The sequence below is a fragment of the Micromys minutus genome (genome assembly GCF_963924665.1).
Source record: "Micromys minutus genome assembly, chromosome: X".
NCBI lineage: Eukaryota > Metazoa > Chordata > Mammalia > Rodentia > Muridae > Micromys > Micromys minutus.
Genome location: NC_137970.1, coordinates 2,683,567 through 2,697,767, shown reverse-complemented (window position 1 = coordinate 2,697,767; position 14,201 = coordinate 2,683,567). Strand labels below are relative to the sequence as shown.

The window sequence follows — 14,201 nt, the reverse complement described above, 5'->3', positions numbered from 1 at the left end:
GGCAGATAATGTGCATACATATATAATTTATATATTATATATAATATAACAAATATTTTTAAAGATCTTTCTAGAAATAATCTCATAGAATCATAGAATAGAAATGTTTTCACAGCGATTCTAAATCCTGTTAGTTGACATTGGTGATTAATCATCATAACATCAAAACAAATAAATATAAACATATAATAAAAATCAAACTACTCTACCACCAGTAGCTGTAGAAAAGAAAATGGTAGGCCTAGAGAGATGGATCAGCAGTTAATAGTAGTTAATGCTCTTCCAGAAGACTAGAGGTTCACCATATGAATATTGGGTTGCTCACAGCTGTAGTTCCAGGAGATCCAGAGCCACCTTCTGACTTCCACAGATACTGTACTCCTATGTATATAGATAGCCTCATATAGACATACATATATACATAATTAAAAATTAAAATGTAATCTGTTCTAGTAAGTTAGAGACCAACAAGCTCTTGCATCGTAAGACCCTGTCTCAAAAGAAAATTAATAAAAGTAGTATACACCTGTAATCTAGCACATGGGAGGGGGAGGCAGGAAAATTGGAAGATCAAGACCAACCTAAACTAAAAAGTGAATAAAAGTAATAAATGAAATAAAGGAGGAACAGGGGAAAGGAAAAAAGGAAGCAGCTATAAAGTTAAATAATTGAAAGAATGAAGCTGGGGAAAGGAAAAGAGCAAGCAGTTTTAAAATACAGATATAAATATATAAATAAAATCAGATAAAGGTGAGAATATGAATAAAAATAAAAATATTGTGAAAAGCTGAAAACTATACTAAAAAGACAAATTAGTTGTTTTGTTTTTTAAAAACCAGACATATAACTGATGCAGCTTTCTTTCCCAGTCTTAATATTAGAATGCCCCAGTTCTGGAAAAGAGGGGTAACTGGGTCTACCTTAATCCCTTTCTTTTCACAGTACAAGTTGGTGCTATATGCTGCTGCTCCTTTAGGACTGGCCCTATCCAGCATATGTTGTCCACATCATTCTGCTTGCCAGACCCCACCTAGGAGTTAATAATAACTTGAAGGGAGCTGCAGAAATAAGTTGATACCCCTAGATTGGGCCTACCTAATGGATAAGTACCAGTCACAAAGTATCAGCCCCAAAAGCCAAGCACTCCCCTGGCTACTCTGCTTTCAGTCTCCATAGTAATCTGCAAAAAAACTGGGTTTGTGTGTCATAACAGTGAACAGGGCCAGTGACCACCATGTCCTCCACTCCCTTCTTAAGCACCACAGCTTATCCAAGGAAATGTACAGCTTATGCCCCCCACCACACTACCCCTAGAGCCATGCATTTAGTATTTCTCTTTCCACTCACCAGAGCCTTAGAGGCAAGAGGTAATATTGGGGATTCGCCACATAGAAATGGCTAACTATCCATTTGCTTGACCTTATTCTTGGGTCCCTCTGGAAGTCAGCGATACTATGTAACCCAAAGCCTCTACCATAGTCACATAGTTAGCATAGACTATCTAAATAAAGACAACTTTTATCAGGCACAACAGTCCAAAGGCTTGCTTGTCATTTCTCAGGTACTAGAGACAAAGGGCCAAACCTTTCTTTGGACCAGGCTAATTCTTTGTTACACAGTACTCAAACAAAATGAAAACATAAATCTAAATTAAAATTTCTACATGAATTTTCATAACAGCTTTATTTTATAATAGCAATAAATAAATGTTTGGCTCCAAAACCTGGTTCACCTTTTCCCTTTTAGCCCCAAAGTGTACAGATCTCTAATTGTAAATACCACAGAATAACCTTTTCTAAAACTTAGATGGTTTTATGGCAAAGTTTGCTAAGAGACATCCCTAATTACCATCCATATATTTGTCTTTTTGGGTAATTTATTTCTCTACATTCTATGATTTTGTCCTGACATATGTTTTTGACATTTTATTAGTGGTTACTAAAAATACCTTTAACTCTTTAGTTTTTAAGTATCTGTCTAATTTTTTAGCCAAGTGATAATAAAAATACTCAGAAATGCATCTTGAGCTTAGCATCATCCTCATTTTCATAAGGTTTATGAAATATGTAGAAATTTTAAGGATACATATTTCCATGTAATATAATCAAGGTTTCCAAAAGAACAACCTAAAGCTAAAGAGAGCTTGTTTTGTTTTGTTTTATGAGATTGTCAGCTTTTATCCTGTATGTGAGTAGATAACCAGTTCATTGCAAGTAGGATATGTCTAAATCAGGTACTTTAGAAATTTAATTAATAATAAATGTCAGGTGGTAGAGAGATGGCTCAGCAGTTAAGATGGCTCTGCTTTTCCAGAGGTCCTGAGTTCAATTCCCAGCAGCCACATGGTGGCTCACAACCATCTGTAATGAGATCTGATGCCCTCTTCTGGTGTGTCTGAGGACAGCTACAGTGTACTTATATGTAATAAATCTTTAAAAAAAAATAAATGTGAAGTTGTGTTACATAATCTTGGAATTGTGGCCCATTTCTGAAATTCTTTTATCCTGTTGAATTTGTTAAGTGTAATTCTCCTACAAGGAATGGTGGCACACCGCTTGATCCTAGCACTCAGGAAGAGGGAAGCAGGTCTCCCTGTAAGTTTAAGGCCAGCCTGGTCTAAATGTTGAGTTCCAGGACAGCCAGGTTATGTAGAAAGACTTGTCTCAAAAAAATGTAATCTCCCCTATTGCTTTAATGGTTAACAAAATTCTCTTGGGAAAAGAATTTAAACATTCAAGAGAAATGAAATAATTACACAACTGATAATAAAAGACACTCTCCAGCAACAATCAGTAGGGTGTTAAAAACTGTGTCTCTCAGATCAAACTTACAGAGTACAGAAATATAAACTGCACAAAGTAAAAATCAGTGCATAGATGATGATTAGTAATGCCTAACAAACTGCCACAAAACTATCTAGTTTTAGAAAAGATTATTCTAGGAACTGGGGAAATGTGTTTCTTGCAGAGGCCCCAGATTCAGTTCCCAGTACCACATAGGGCTGCTCACAATTCTGTAACTCCAGCTCTAGGTAATCTGACATCTCTTTTGACTACTATGGGTAATGCATACACATAGTAAGCATGTAGACACATTCACATAAAATATTTTTTAAATAATGTGGTATTATAATTGGAGGTTTATACATTTTGGTGGTAAGAAAAGCCAACCATACAAAATAAATGCTGGTATGGAAACTCATACAAAAGTTTTGTTTTCATTTCTATTGAGTATCTTGAATTTCTAAGACCTACTATATATATTGTGTTCATTTATTCATTTCCAAGCTTATTCTCTGTTTAATTGTCAAGACTCCAACATGTGTATACTAAGCACAGTAACCTCCAAATGGCAGGCTTTCAAAAGAATTAGTACTTGCTTTAACTATAAAAAAATCCCACCATTTTCCTTTTCACTTTAAAAAAAATTTACTCTTAATTTTTAATTCAGATAATTAAAGATATTTAACTAAATCTAGGTTTTTTATAGTACATCTGGTATCATCCTAATTTCTTAGAAATAAAATCTCTTGTGTTAACATGTATGTGTACACCTGCGTTTTAAAAAGGAGAGCTGTAACATTTTAACTATAACAAATGATAACTTAGCTTAAACACAAGATTATATCTGTCATGGATTAAATTATTCCTACTCTACTATGTAGGTCCTATGATTAAATTTGTCATCAATTTTGATGACAGGCCCACTTACATGCTGAGTCATTTGTCCCCATTATATGTAATTTTAATTAACTTTTTGCTGTTTAGGAAATGAAACCTAGAGCCTCACACATGCAACACAAGTGTTCTAATGGGGAACAGCATTTTGGCCACATTTAAATTAATTTAAATAGACAACCATGACTAGTTGTCTAATCTGACGGGTGGCTCGGCTGTATAAGAACAATTTCAGGAATTTACGTTGTTTAGATATTAGAGTTCCTGTGGCTTTTAGAATCATGAGTGACATGGCAACAGTTTAAACTATGCCTTTTCTTTCATTTGTTCTAAGCAACTGCTTTTTGAGTAGTGTTGCCTGAATTGATGATATACTGGTACATAGGTAGTTGACATAGCTTCTGTCTTAAGCTTGATGGCCAGGGATTGTTCAGTTGTTAGTAGGTGGTATGTGAAAGGTACTACAATAAAAGCATATATTGATGACATGGAAGACACAGAGAAAAAACCATATAATTTTACATAAATCAGAGACTTCTCCAAAACAAAGGCAACTGAATGCTTACTGCTTGAATTGAAACCTTAAAATGAGAATTTTATATGTTTGTTTCAGTTTTTGTTATTTTCTATATGAACAAGTTTCCTGGGTAACTTATAAAAGTTTTCTTACTTGTAAAATATTTTTTCTCCTTTTCTTTTTGCTTCATTTTTAAAAATTTTTTTTTCATAGTCAAGCCGCCCTTTTGTTTCTTTGCTTGCTAAAGCTCACATCTGGGATATAGGGATATAGAGCTCTCTATCTTCTTCCTGTCTGCTGCATTGACACATTCTTTCTCCTTCAGTGCTCTGTGAAAAGCTGTATCACTGCCTTTCATGTCACCTGTGCCTTTGAGCACGGCTTGGAAATGAAGACCATCCTAGATGAAGGAGATGAAGTAAAGTTCAAGTCATTTTGCCTCAAGCATAGCCAAAACAAGCCAAAACTCGGGGATGCCGAGTACCACCACCACAGAGTTGCTGAGCAGAGCCAGGCAAAAAGCGAGAAAACCAGCCTGCGGGCACAGAAGCTTCGTGAACTAGAAGAAGAATTCTATACCTTAGTCAAGGTAGAAGATGTTGCCAAAGAGATGGAGCTATCTACATTCACTGTCGACTTTATCTATAACTACTGGAAACTAAAGCGCAAAAGCAACTTCAATAAGCCATTAATCCCCCCAAAAGAGGATGAAGGAAATGGCTTGGTTCAGCCAAAAGAAGAAAGCATTCACACTCGGATGAGAATGTTTATGCATCTGCGGCAGGACCTAGAGAGGGTAAGGCGACTGGCTCTGACCAATGTCTGTATAGAGCTAGGAGATACCACTTTCAGTTTTAAAATGACAACCCATTTATAGTGTGAACTTCTGTGTCCTTCCTTATTGTTTGAGTTCACTGTGGCCCCAGATGTTGAATTTTGCTTAGATTTTTTTTTTTTTTTGCTTAGATTTTGACACATTCATGCTTTGAACTTTGAGTTTATTATTCTCAGTTGATTAACTTTTTTATTCACTGTCAAGTCTAAAATGGCCTAGCTATATTTTACTAACATATTCCTGATACTAAAGCCAAAAAAAAATGAACTTTGTCCAGAAAGGTACTGTCTCGGGGCTTTCTCAAACTTAGCACTATTGATATCTTGAGCTGCATAGTTATTTATTGTGCAGTACTGCCCTTTATTGTAAGTGGCAAAATAGGATATTTAGCAACATCAGTGATCTCTACCCACTAGATGCCAGTATCATCCCTTACATACTTAGTTCTCACAATCAGAGTTGTTTTCCAAGTTTACCAGATTTTAACCTCCTAAGGGTTAAAATCATCTCTGGTTGATAACCACTTCACAAGGTAATTTAACTCATGTTATATTTACCAGATAAATTAAGTGCCACAATAATTCAAAGAAAAGATTGGTGCTATGTTTACCCTAGGGAGTTTTGTAATTGTATAATTACAGAAATGAGCCAGGCCTGATGGTACAGATGCCAAGTGCTATCATTCATATTCAGGGATAGAAATGGAAAGCTAAAGTATGATACCATTATCCTCACCTGGATTGTGTACATTAATATTAATCCTACTACAATGTAGACTAGAGAGTAGGTTTCAGAGGTTTGGTCATGGTTTGTGGCCCTTGGGTCTTGTCTTCACTCATCATTCCCACAGCCACCAGAATTCAGTGGTCTTCAGTGTGACTGAACAATTTAAAATGTAAAATTGCTTAATAGGACAAAAATCTTTATTTGCTGGGTATTTTTTACAGGTCCGAAATCTGTGCTACATGATAAGCAGACGAGAGAAGCTGAAATTATCACATACCAAAGTGCAGGAACAAATCTTTGGTTTGCAAGTCCAGCTTATTAATGAAGAACCAGAAGGTAAACTGTTACTTAATGTTGTCTGAGAAAATACAGAGAATCTGGTTATATCCTGCTTTTACAATTTAGTATCATATCTCTTGTACCATTTAAAAATTGTTTCATTATTTTCTATCTAATCCTGATAATCAGTGTAGCCTATTTTACTGTCAACTGGAAAGGTAAGAAATTCCAGGGAAAAAACATGCCCCCCTCCAAAACAAATTTGAAAGGAAAAGAAATTCCAGGATTGGATTAGAGGAGTTGTAAATTTGAGGCAGATAATCTAGATCCCAGACAAACATTTAATGCCATTGAGTGCAGCCATGAAGTATTTTGTGATTATCAAATTTAGTTAAAATCAAGAAGCTAGCACCAAATCCCAGTTTCCAGAAACCATTTAATTCCAAGGTTAACTCCTAACAGGTACTCTTAAAAGTCATCTGTTAAAACACTCCTCAGCCAGAAGTTAAATGAGATATATTCATAATATTTTTCTTTATTCACTTTTATTGAGAGGCTACTAGGGCAGTGGTTCTCTACCTGTGGGCCGTAACCCCATGGAGAAGGTCAAATGACCCTTCCACAGGGGTTGCCTAAGACCATCGGAAAACACAGATATTTACATTAGGATTAATAAGAGTAGCTACATTACAGTTATAAAAAGCAATGAAAATAATGTTATGGTGTGGATTACTACAACATGAGGAACTCTATTAAAGAGTGCAGCATTAGGAAGATTGAGAACCACTGTACTAGGGACTAAGAAATAAACTAGAAGATAGAATAGTCAATAAGAGTCTATACTACCCACTTGGTGTGAGTCTTAGTTTGGGTTGTTTTGCTATGAAGAAACACCATTACCAAGACAACTCTTATAAGGGAAAATATTTAATTAGGGCAGGCTTAACAGTTTCAGAGGTTCAGTCTATTGTCATCATGATGGAAAGCAAGGCATTGCCCAGACAGACATGGTGCTGGAGGAGACAAGAGTTCTACATCTTGATCCAAAGGCAGTAGCAGGAGATTGTCTTTTGCAGGCAGACAGGAGGAAGCTCTAGTTCCACACTGGCTGAAACTTGAGCATAAAGATCTCAAAGCCCACCCTTACAGTGACGCCCTTCCTCCAACAAGGCCACACCTCCTAACAGTACCACTTCCAACTGGCCAAGCATATTCAAACTACCACATTTCACTCCTTGGCCCCCATAGGTTCATTCAAACACATGAGTCTATGAGGACATACCTAGCCATAGCATAATGAAAAACACAAAAGTCCTCACAGTCTCAACAATGTTTAAAAGTCCAGAGTTCAGAGTCTCTTCTGGGATTCATATAATCTCTTAACAGTGATCCCCTATAAGATCAATATCAAAAAGCAGGTCACGTAGTGAGGAAATACTATGAGGACCAAAGCAAGACCAAAAATCAGCTGGACAAACTCTAAACTGCATCTCCATGTCCGATGTCCAACTTCTTTTACCTTTGTTGACTGCAACACAATTCTCTTGGGCTGGTTCTACTCCCTGTTAGCAGCTCTCCTAGGCAGGAATCCCATGGCTTTGGCATGTCTAACATTTTGGGATCTCCAAAGCAACTTCAGCTTCACAGCTTCTTGTTACAGTACCTAGGAACCACACATGATCTTCTGGGCTCCTCCGACAGGCTTGGGTAATTTCTCCAGCTCTGCCCTTTATAGCACTCTAGGCTCTGGTTGACTCTACTGTACTGCTGCTGCAGTTCATGGTAGCCATCCCATGGTACTGGCATCTCCAATATGCTGGGGTCTTCTGCTGCAGCTAGGCTTCAGCAATAGCTTCTCTTCAAGGTGCCAAGCCTCAGCTTTTTAGCATGACTCCTTCAGTCCTGGACTGTCAATTACAACTATATCTGTACCTTTATCAATGGCTTTGCATGGCCTCTCACAGCCAAGCCTCAGCTGTTCTCCATGACCCTTTCAAACCAGTTTTTCATCTGGGTGACTCTTACACATTACCAAGTCCAGCTGCAGCACTAGGTACAACCTTGGCTCTCTCTGGAACACAACTTCTTTGTGCTCTCAGAAAACACTTCTCAGGAGCTTTCACTTCAGTGATGCTGGTCTCTTCTTAGTTACCACTAATTTCTTAGCTCCACCTGACCAGCATCAATTGTCCCAGTAGTCCCTTCTATTCTAGACTCTAAAGCTAGAGCCACATGGCCAAAGCTGATGAGTCCTGATGCTTGCTAGAACTAGAACATTGCCCACTTGTTCTATTACATCCTTTACTGCCTGTGTGTGTGGCTATCCTAGAACTTGCTTATAAACTGATCTTAAACTCAAGAGATCTGCATGGCTCTGTATCCTGAATGTTGGGATTAAAGGTATGTACCACTATACCTGGGCCTAAGCCTTCTTTTAGAAACCTTTTCACAAGATCTTTATAAGATCTGGATTGGAGTTCATTCCATATATAGTCAAGATGACAACTGAGAATAGCCATCACAGTCCATCCACAGTATTTGACACATTTGAATGTGTTCAAATGAAAACAGGAATTCGGTATAATAATGCATAGAAATAACTATCCCTTGTTCGTCTGCAAACATAAACAGTAAGCTTAGGTGGGCTCTTGCCCTGAGGTCACCACTCCCTTAATCTGATTATTTCCTTGAATACAGGATTCAGTTCCATTCCACTTCCTGGTGTCCCTTTAATACTTTAACCATACATTTTGTATTTTTTCTTTCTCAGCTTTCTCTTTTTCATCAAAATGATGTTTTGAGATTTCCTTGGCTAATACAATTATTCTAATCTCTTCATTTTAGCCTCAGGCATGCATACTCTTCAGATAAGGGAACAAAAGCAGCCATATTCTTTACCAAAGTATAATAAAACAGTCTCTAGGCCACATACTAACATTATTCTCTTCTGAAACCCCTTGAACCATTCCCCAATAGTTCAAATCACCCTCGGCACCAATGTCTTCCATATTCCTACTAGGATGGCTTGTTAAGTCCCACTTAGAGCATTACATTGCTTTCCAAATCCAAAGTCCCAAAAATCCACATTCCTCCAAGCAAAAGCATGGTCAGGGCTATCTCAGCAATATCCAGTTCCTGGTACCAACTTCTGTCTTAGTTGGAGTATTGCTGCTATAAACAGACATCATGACCAAGGAAACTCTTACAAAGGAAAACATTTAATTAGAGAGTGGCTTATACTTTCAGAGGTTTAGTCCATTATTATGGCTAGAGGTATGGCAGTGTGCAGGCAGACATGGTGCTGGAGAAGGAGCTGAGAGTTCTACATCTTGGTCCATAGGCAGCCAGGAGGAGACCATCTTTTGCAGGCAGCTAGAAGGAGACTGATTCCACACTGGGCAGAGTTTGAGCACTAGGAGCTATCAAAACTCATTCCCACAGTGACACCCTTCCTCCAATAAAGCCACACCTACTCCTCCTAATATAGTACCACTCCCCATGGGACAGGCATATTCATACCACCACAGTAAGGGAGATGGATGATGATAATTATAGTACCCAAAGTGGAAGCTTGACTAGAATTATGACAGCCATATATAGTGGCATCTTCCTGTGTTTCTTTTAATATAAAGATAAGTGAGAGAACCTGAGAAACTGGTGAGTTGCTCTTAATGTATAAAATAAGCACCTGCTAAAAGCCAACCATAAAATAATAAGATAGATGTCAAAAGCTTTTTGACTACATCACAGTAGACTGGTATAGTAAGAAGTAACAGAGCTACTCAGCCACAAGGTTATCCTATAACATGACTACCAAGGCAATAAGAAGCAAAGGGTGACAGGGAAAAGCCCCTTTGTGCCAATGAGATTGGGCTTCGCCAAGTAGCTTCTGATTATAAGAATTTACAACATCAACAAATGGCAAGCCCTGTCAGACATGGGAACTGTAGTTGTTCAAAATGGAGCCTTAGGGAATGAATACATGCTGCCTTTTAGGATACCTGCAAGCCATCCTCTCTATATCTCATTTTTTAAAAGTTATATGTTATAAGATGATAATGGGCAAAGGCCAGTTGTAAGGTGACATTCAGATAACCAATACTTCCCTGGATAATCCTATATGTTGTGATTCTTTCCTGATGGCACTTACCACTATCAAACTTTGCCCAGGGCCAACAAGATGACTCAGCAGGTAACAGCACTTGCTTTGAAAGCCAGATGGCCTGACTTCGATTCTTAAGTCCCATTTATATAAGATGTAAGGAAAAAAATGACTCCATAAAGTTGTTATCTACCTCGTCGCACATACTATTGTGCCCATACATTGGTCCAGAAATAGTATTAAAATTATCCTACACCCCATAATCATTTGTAATCACGAAGCTAGAGATTAAGGGCATAAAATATTAAGGAGCCACTTACTGCTTCTAATACCAGGTTAAAATACCTATTTACCTTTGCCCCACAAAATCCTGTACTGTGTTCCTGGGTCTTCTGTTTGAATTGTTTGGGAATACCCAGCTATGATAGAATAAGATCAGAAACATCGATAAGGCACATCTTCAGTCCTGCTCATTATGCATATGCCCAATCACAAACACACAAAGAACTCATTTCAAATTACTGTGAGTGAACATTTTTTACAGAAATGAAATGCAAGGAAAAGTATAGGGGAAGAGCTCTGTTAGTGAGTTCAATCCCCAGCACTCAGAAGCCTGTGTGGAGCTCACCCTTGTTATGTGATTCTAGAACTGGTTAGGTTGAAAAAGGAGGATCCCAGAAGTATGCTAGTCTCACCAATTACTGAGCTCAGGGTTCAGTAAAAAGCCCTGTCTCAAAAAAAAATAAGGTAGAAAAAAATAAGGTGGAGAGGGATGAGGTCAAGAACTCAGGGAGAAAAAAAAAAAAAGGCCAAAAAGTAGAAGCCTCAGTCCTTCTTAGAGAAAAAAACAATAATAAGTGTATAGCACCCACTCAGAGTGGAGCACACCTAGACCTTAAATCATTAATAACTCAAGAGCTAAGAAGATAGCCTTGTGGCAATTTTTTTTAATTTAAAAATAATTATGTTTAATCTATACACACCAGAAAAACTTTGACTATTTACATGTTATGTTTTGTTTTACATGTACTTCATGGTCTTTGTAAATAGTAAGATTTCAATGCATACTATCAAACCTTTAAAAGAATCAAGTACTGTGAAAAAATATATTCATATATATTTCACTAAAATGCTTTTAATAATCTGGAAAAAAAGAACTCTGGGAGAGGGGACTAGGACGGGAGCAACATTTGGAATGTAAATATTTAAAATCATTTAATAAAATAATAAGGTAGAGAACAACTAAAGAAAACAAGTAGCATCAACCTTCACATGTATAGTTGCACCCACGCATACACAAAAAATGAAAGATATGAAGATAGGGATGTATGGCAGAGCACGCTGGTTATTGATCTTGTTTTGTAGGTTAGGAAAGCAAAGGTGAAAAGGATGGGAGCCATGGGTAGTGTTTCTGTGGGTCTCTGGCTTCATCTTCTACTGCAGCTCATTTCAGCTGCTTACCATGGTATACATGCTCATCAAAGACAGGTGCTCACTAGACATTTGGAACAATAGCTTTGTGAACTCACTTTGTGATACACATATATGCTAATAATTAATTCAGTTGTTAAACTAAATCTTTCTTTTTTTACCTCAGACTTTTCTTTGGCAACTGCACTAGAAAACTCACTGTTTTACCCACCACCACGAATTACCTTAAAGTTAAAAATGCCTAAATCAACCTCAGAAGATTGCCAAGACAGCTCCACAGAAACTGAACACCAACCCTCATCTCCTGGCAGCAGCTCCCCTGGTCACAGTAAAAGGAGCCCCCAGATGCCCGAGGAGCCACTGGATATGAATGTGAAAATATATCCAAGATATCCGCTGGAAAGCAAAAGTAACTGTTCGCTGGCTAGCCGAAGCCATTCTCGAAGTGAAACCAGGAGTTCCAGTCCTACTCAGAGAGCTCCATCTGCAGAATTCTATCAAGGGCAATCATTAGGGAAGCCTCTGGCCCTTCAGGCTGCCCTCCATGAACAGGCTTCTGTTGGTAATGGGAAGAGTCAGCCTAACTCCAGGCTTTCTGGTTCCAATGGCCTGGAGGGCAACTGGTCTGGTAACATCACCCAGAAAGTTAATTCAGGTGAGATGTCCTATGACCAGGAATCCATGCTCAGCTCCCACTTGCCCAGTCAGGGAAATGTTAGAAAATCTAGCATGGAACACTTCAGCAGGTCCTTTAAGGAGGCCACCAATACATGGGTGAAGCCTACGGAGGACCTCCAATACTGTGTTAAGCCAACTAAGAATGTGAGTTCTAAGGAGCAGTTGTGGGGTAGGCAGCTTCTCAGGCGGTCGACAGGAAGAGCTTCTTATCAGGAAACTGATGGCTATTGCCCTGACTTGGAGCCCAGTGATTCAGAGGCAGAAGGGGAGGGGGAGAAAGAAACATCAAGGGTAAAGAGAGAGAATTCTGATGGGGAAAATCCTTCCCAAGATTCTGCTCGGGAGTGCCATGGGAAAACCAAGGCACACCCTCATTCACACAGCTCAATGCAAAGGTGATCAGAAACGCCTAAGGGTAACCCAGCCTTTGCCTTTGCCCCGTATATTGGGGGGAATATAAACACCAAAAGGATTCTAGTATATATTAGGGGGAATTGCAGGGAAAATGATGGTTTAAAGTTTTTGAAAGTGTTTCAGGTCTAGTTTTTATAAGCACATTACAAGAGTTGCAGATTGTCTGGGGTTTCTTTGTCTTAGGCTGCTGGGAACAGTTGGGCCCAGGGTGTTCAGTGAGTACTTTGGGGCAGCTTTCCCATTACATTAACACACTGATTAATCTACATATTAAAAATCCTTGCACTGTCAATGGATTTGCAAGAGGATAGGACACTAAAACTACTTATCTTTTGAAACTATAATATGTGACTCCTTGAAGCTCAAATCTGTAGAAAATTTCTAATTTCACTGGTATCTGTAAAACCTCTTCAAGAGAGACCAGGAGAGCAACATTCTCAGATACTGACACTTACTGCTGTTTTCCTTGCTTCATGCAAGGTTGAGTTTCTTTCACAGTATCATATCTTACAAAGTCAGTTCTTCTAAGTGTCCAGTGCCTGTTCCTAGACCTGCTTCTTGGGGACACACTCATAACTCTCTTATCCAGCTAACTAGCTAACTTGTGGATAGTGTTTACAAAAGTACCGAAGTACTACTTCCAAGGAAAATGCTCTGCTTCTCAAGGCATTTGTGAAGACGTCCAGAACATTTCCCAAAGTGTGACCTTTTCTGGTATATTTGTACCAGGTCAGGGTTTTTTGTGTTGTTTTCAAATGAGTTTGACTAAAGTTTGGCTGACAGTTTTTGTATACCTGCTTTAATGTTTATAAAATTTTTATTGAGGAATAATAATTAAGATATAGTGTAATGCACAGAGGCTAAAGTATTCTTACCTGCTTTAATTTTGAAACAGATTTTTATTGTCAGAAATTTGAAAGCATGTGTTTAACACATGGATATAATTTAGCTTTGTATGAATTTTAAATCCAAGGCAATTTCCCAAGCATAAAAGTGGGAGCCATTTTTCAGAACTTGCTTATACCACATTACCAAATAATCAGCCTTGATTCACTTCTAGATAAAGAGAATTTTGAAGCAGAGGTTAAAACAAGTCTGCTTCCCATTTAAGAAAAAGGAGAAAGTAACAGTTTGTAAAAATATGAGGCAGACTGTAATTCTCAGCTCCCTTTTCTTCTTAGCCTTAAAATAATATTCTCTTTTCTTCTAGTTTGGGAACATATAGAGAAAATTTTCAAACAAGAGGCCACTTTCAATTTCTGAAGTTTTATGCTGGTGAAAGAAGCCAGCTGCAGTAGGTGCCAGTGAGAGGGCAGTAGCCCTCTAGCCAATGCTATGGAGCTAGAAAACTCTGCAGTTTGCCTCTCCTTCACTTTCATTCTTAGAGCTTCATTAAAGGCTTCTTTGGGGTTTTGTTTTCTCCTGTTATGAAAACTTGTGTATTTTGCCTCTCCTTTGGCTGCATCTTCAAAATATTCCTTTTGTGCCTATGAACATGTGTGAACACACCATAACATGAATAGTAGGTGTCCCGTATTTTGT

At 38.2% G+C, this 14,201-nt stretch overlaps 1 protein-coding gene across 2 annotated transcripts in view; it reads left to right on the top strand.

Moving 5' to 3' along the window:
* The window catches only part of JADE3 (jade family PHD finger 3), a gene marked incomplete at both ends in the record, with an annotated part of 49,172 nt that extends 36,528 nt beyond the window's left edge, over positions 1 to 12,644 (top strand). For both annotated transcript variants that reach the window (XM_080910797.1, XM_080910796.1), the window contains 3 exons: positions 4,520 to 4,990; positions 5,977 to 6,091; positions 11,734 to 12,644. In XM_080910797.1, the coding sequence (XP_080766923.1) occupies positions 4,520 to 4,990; positions 5,977 to 6,091; positions 11,734 to 12,644 (1,497 nt within the window). The remainder of the gene's footprint in view (positions 1 to 4,519; positions 4,991 to 5,976; positions 6,092 to 11,733) is intronic.
* Positions 12,645 to 14,201: the final 1,557 nt, after the last annotated feature.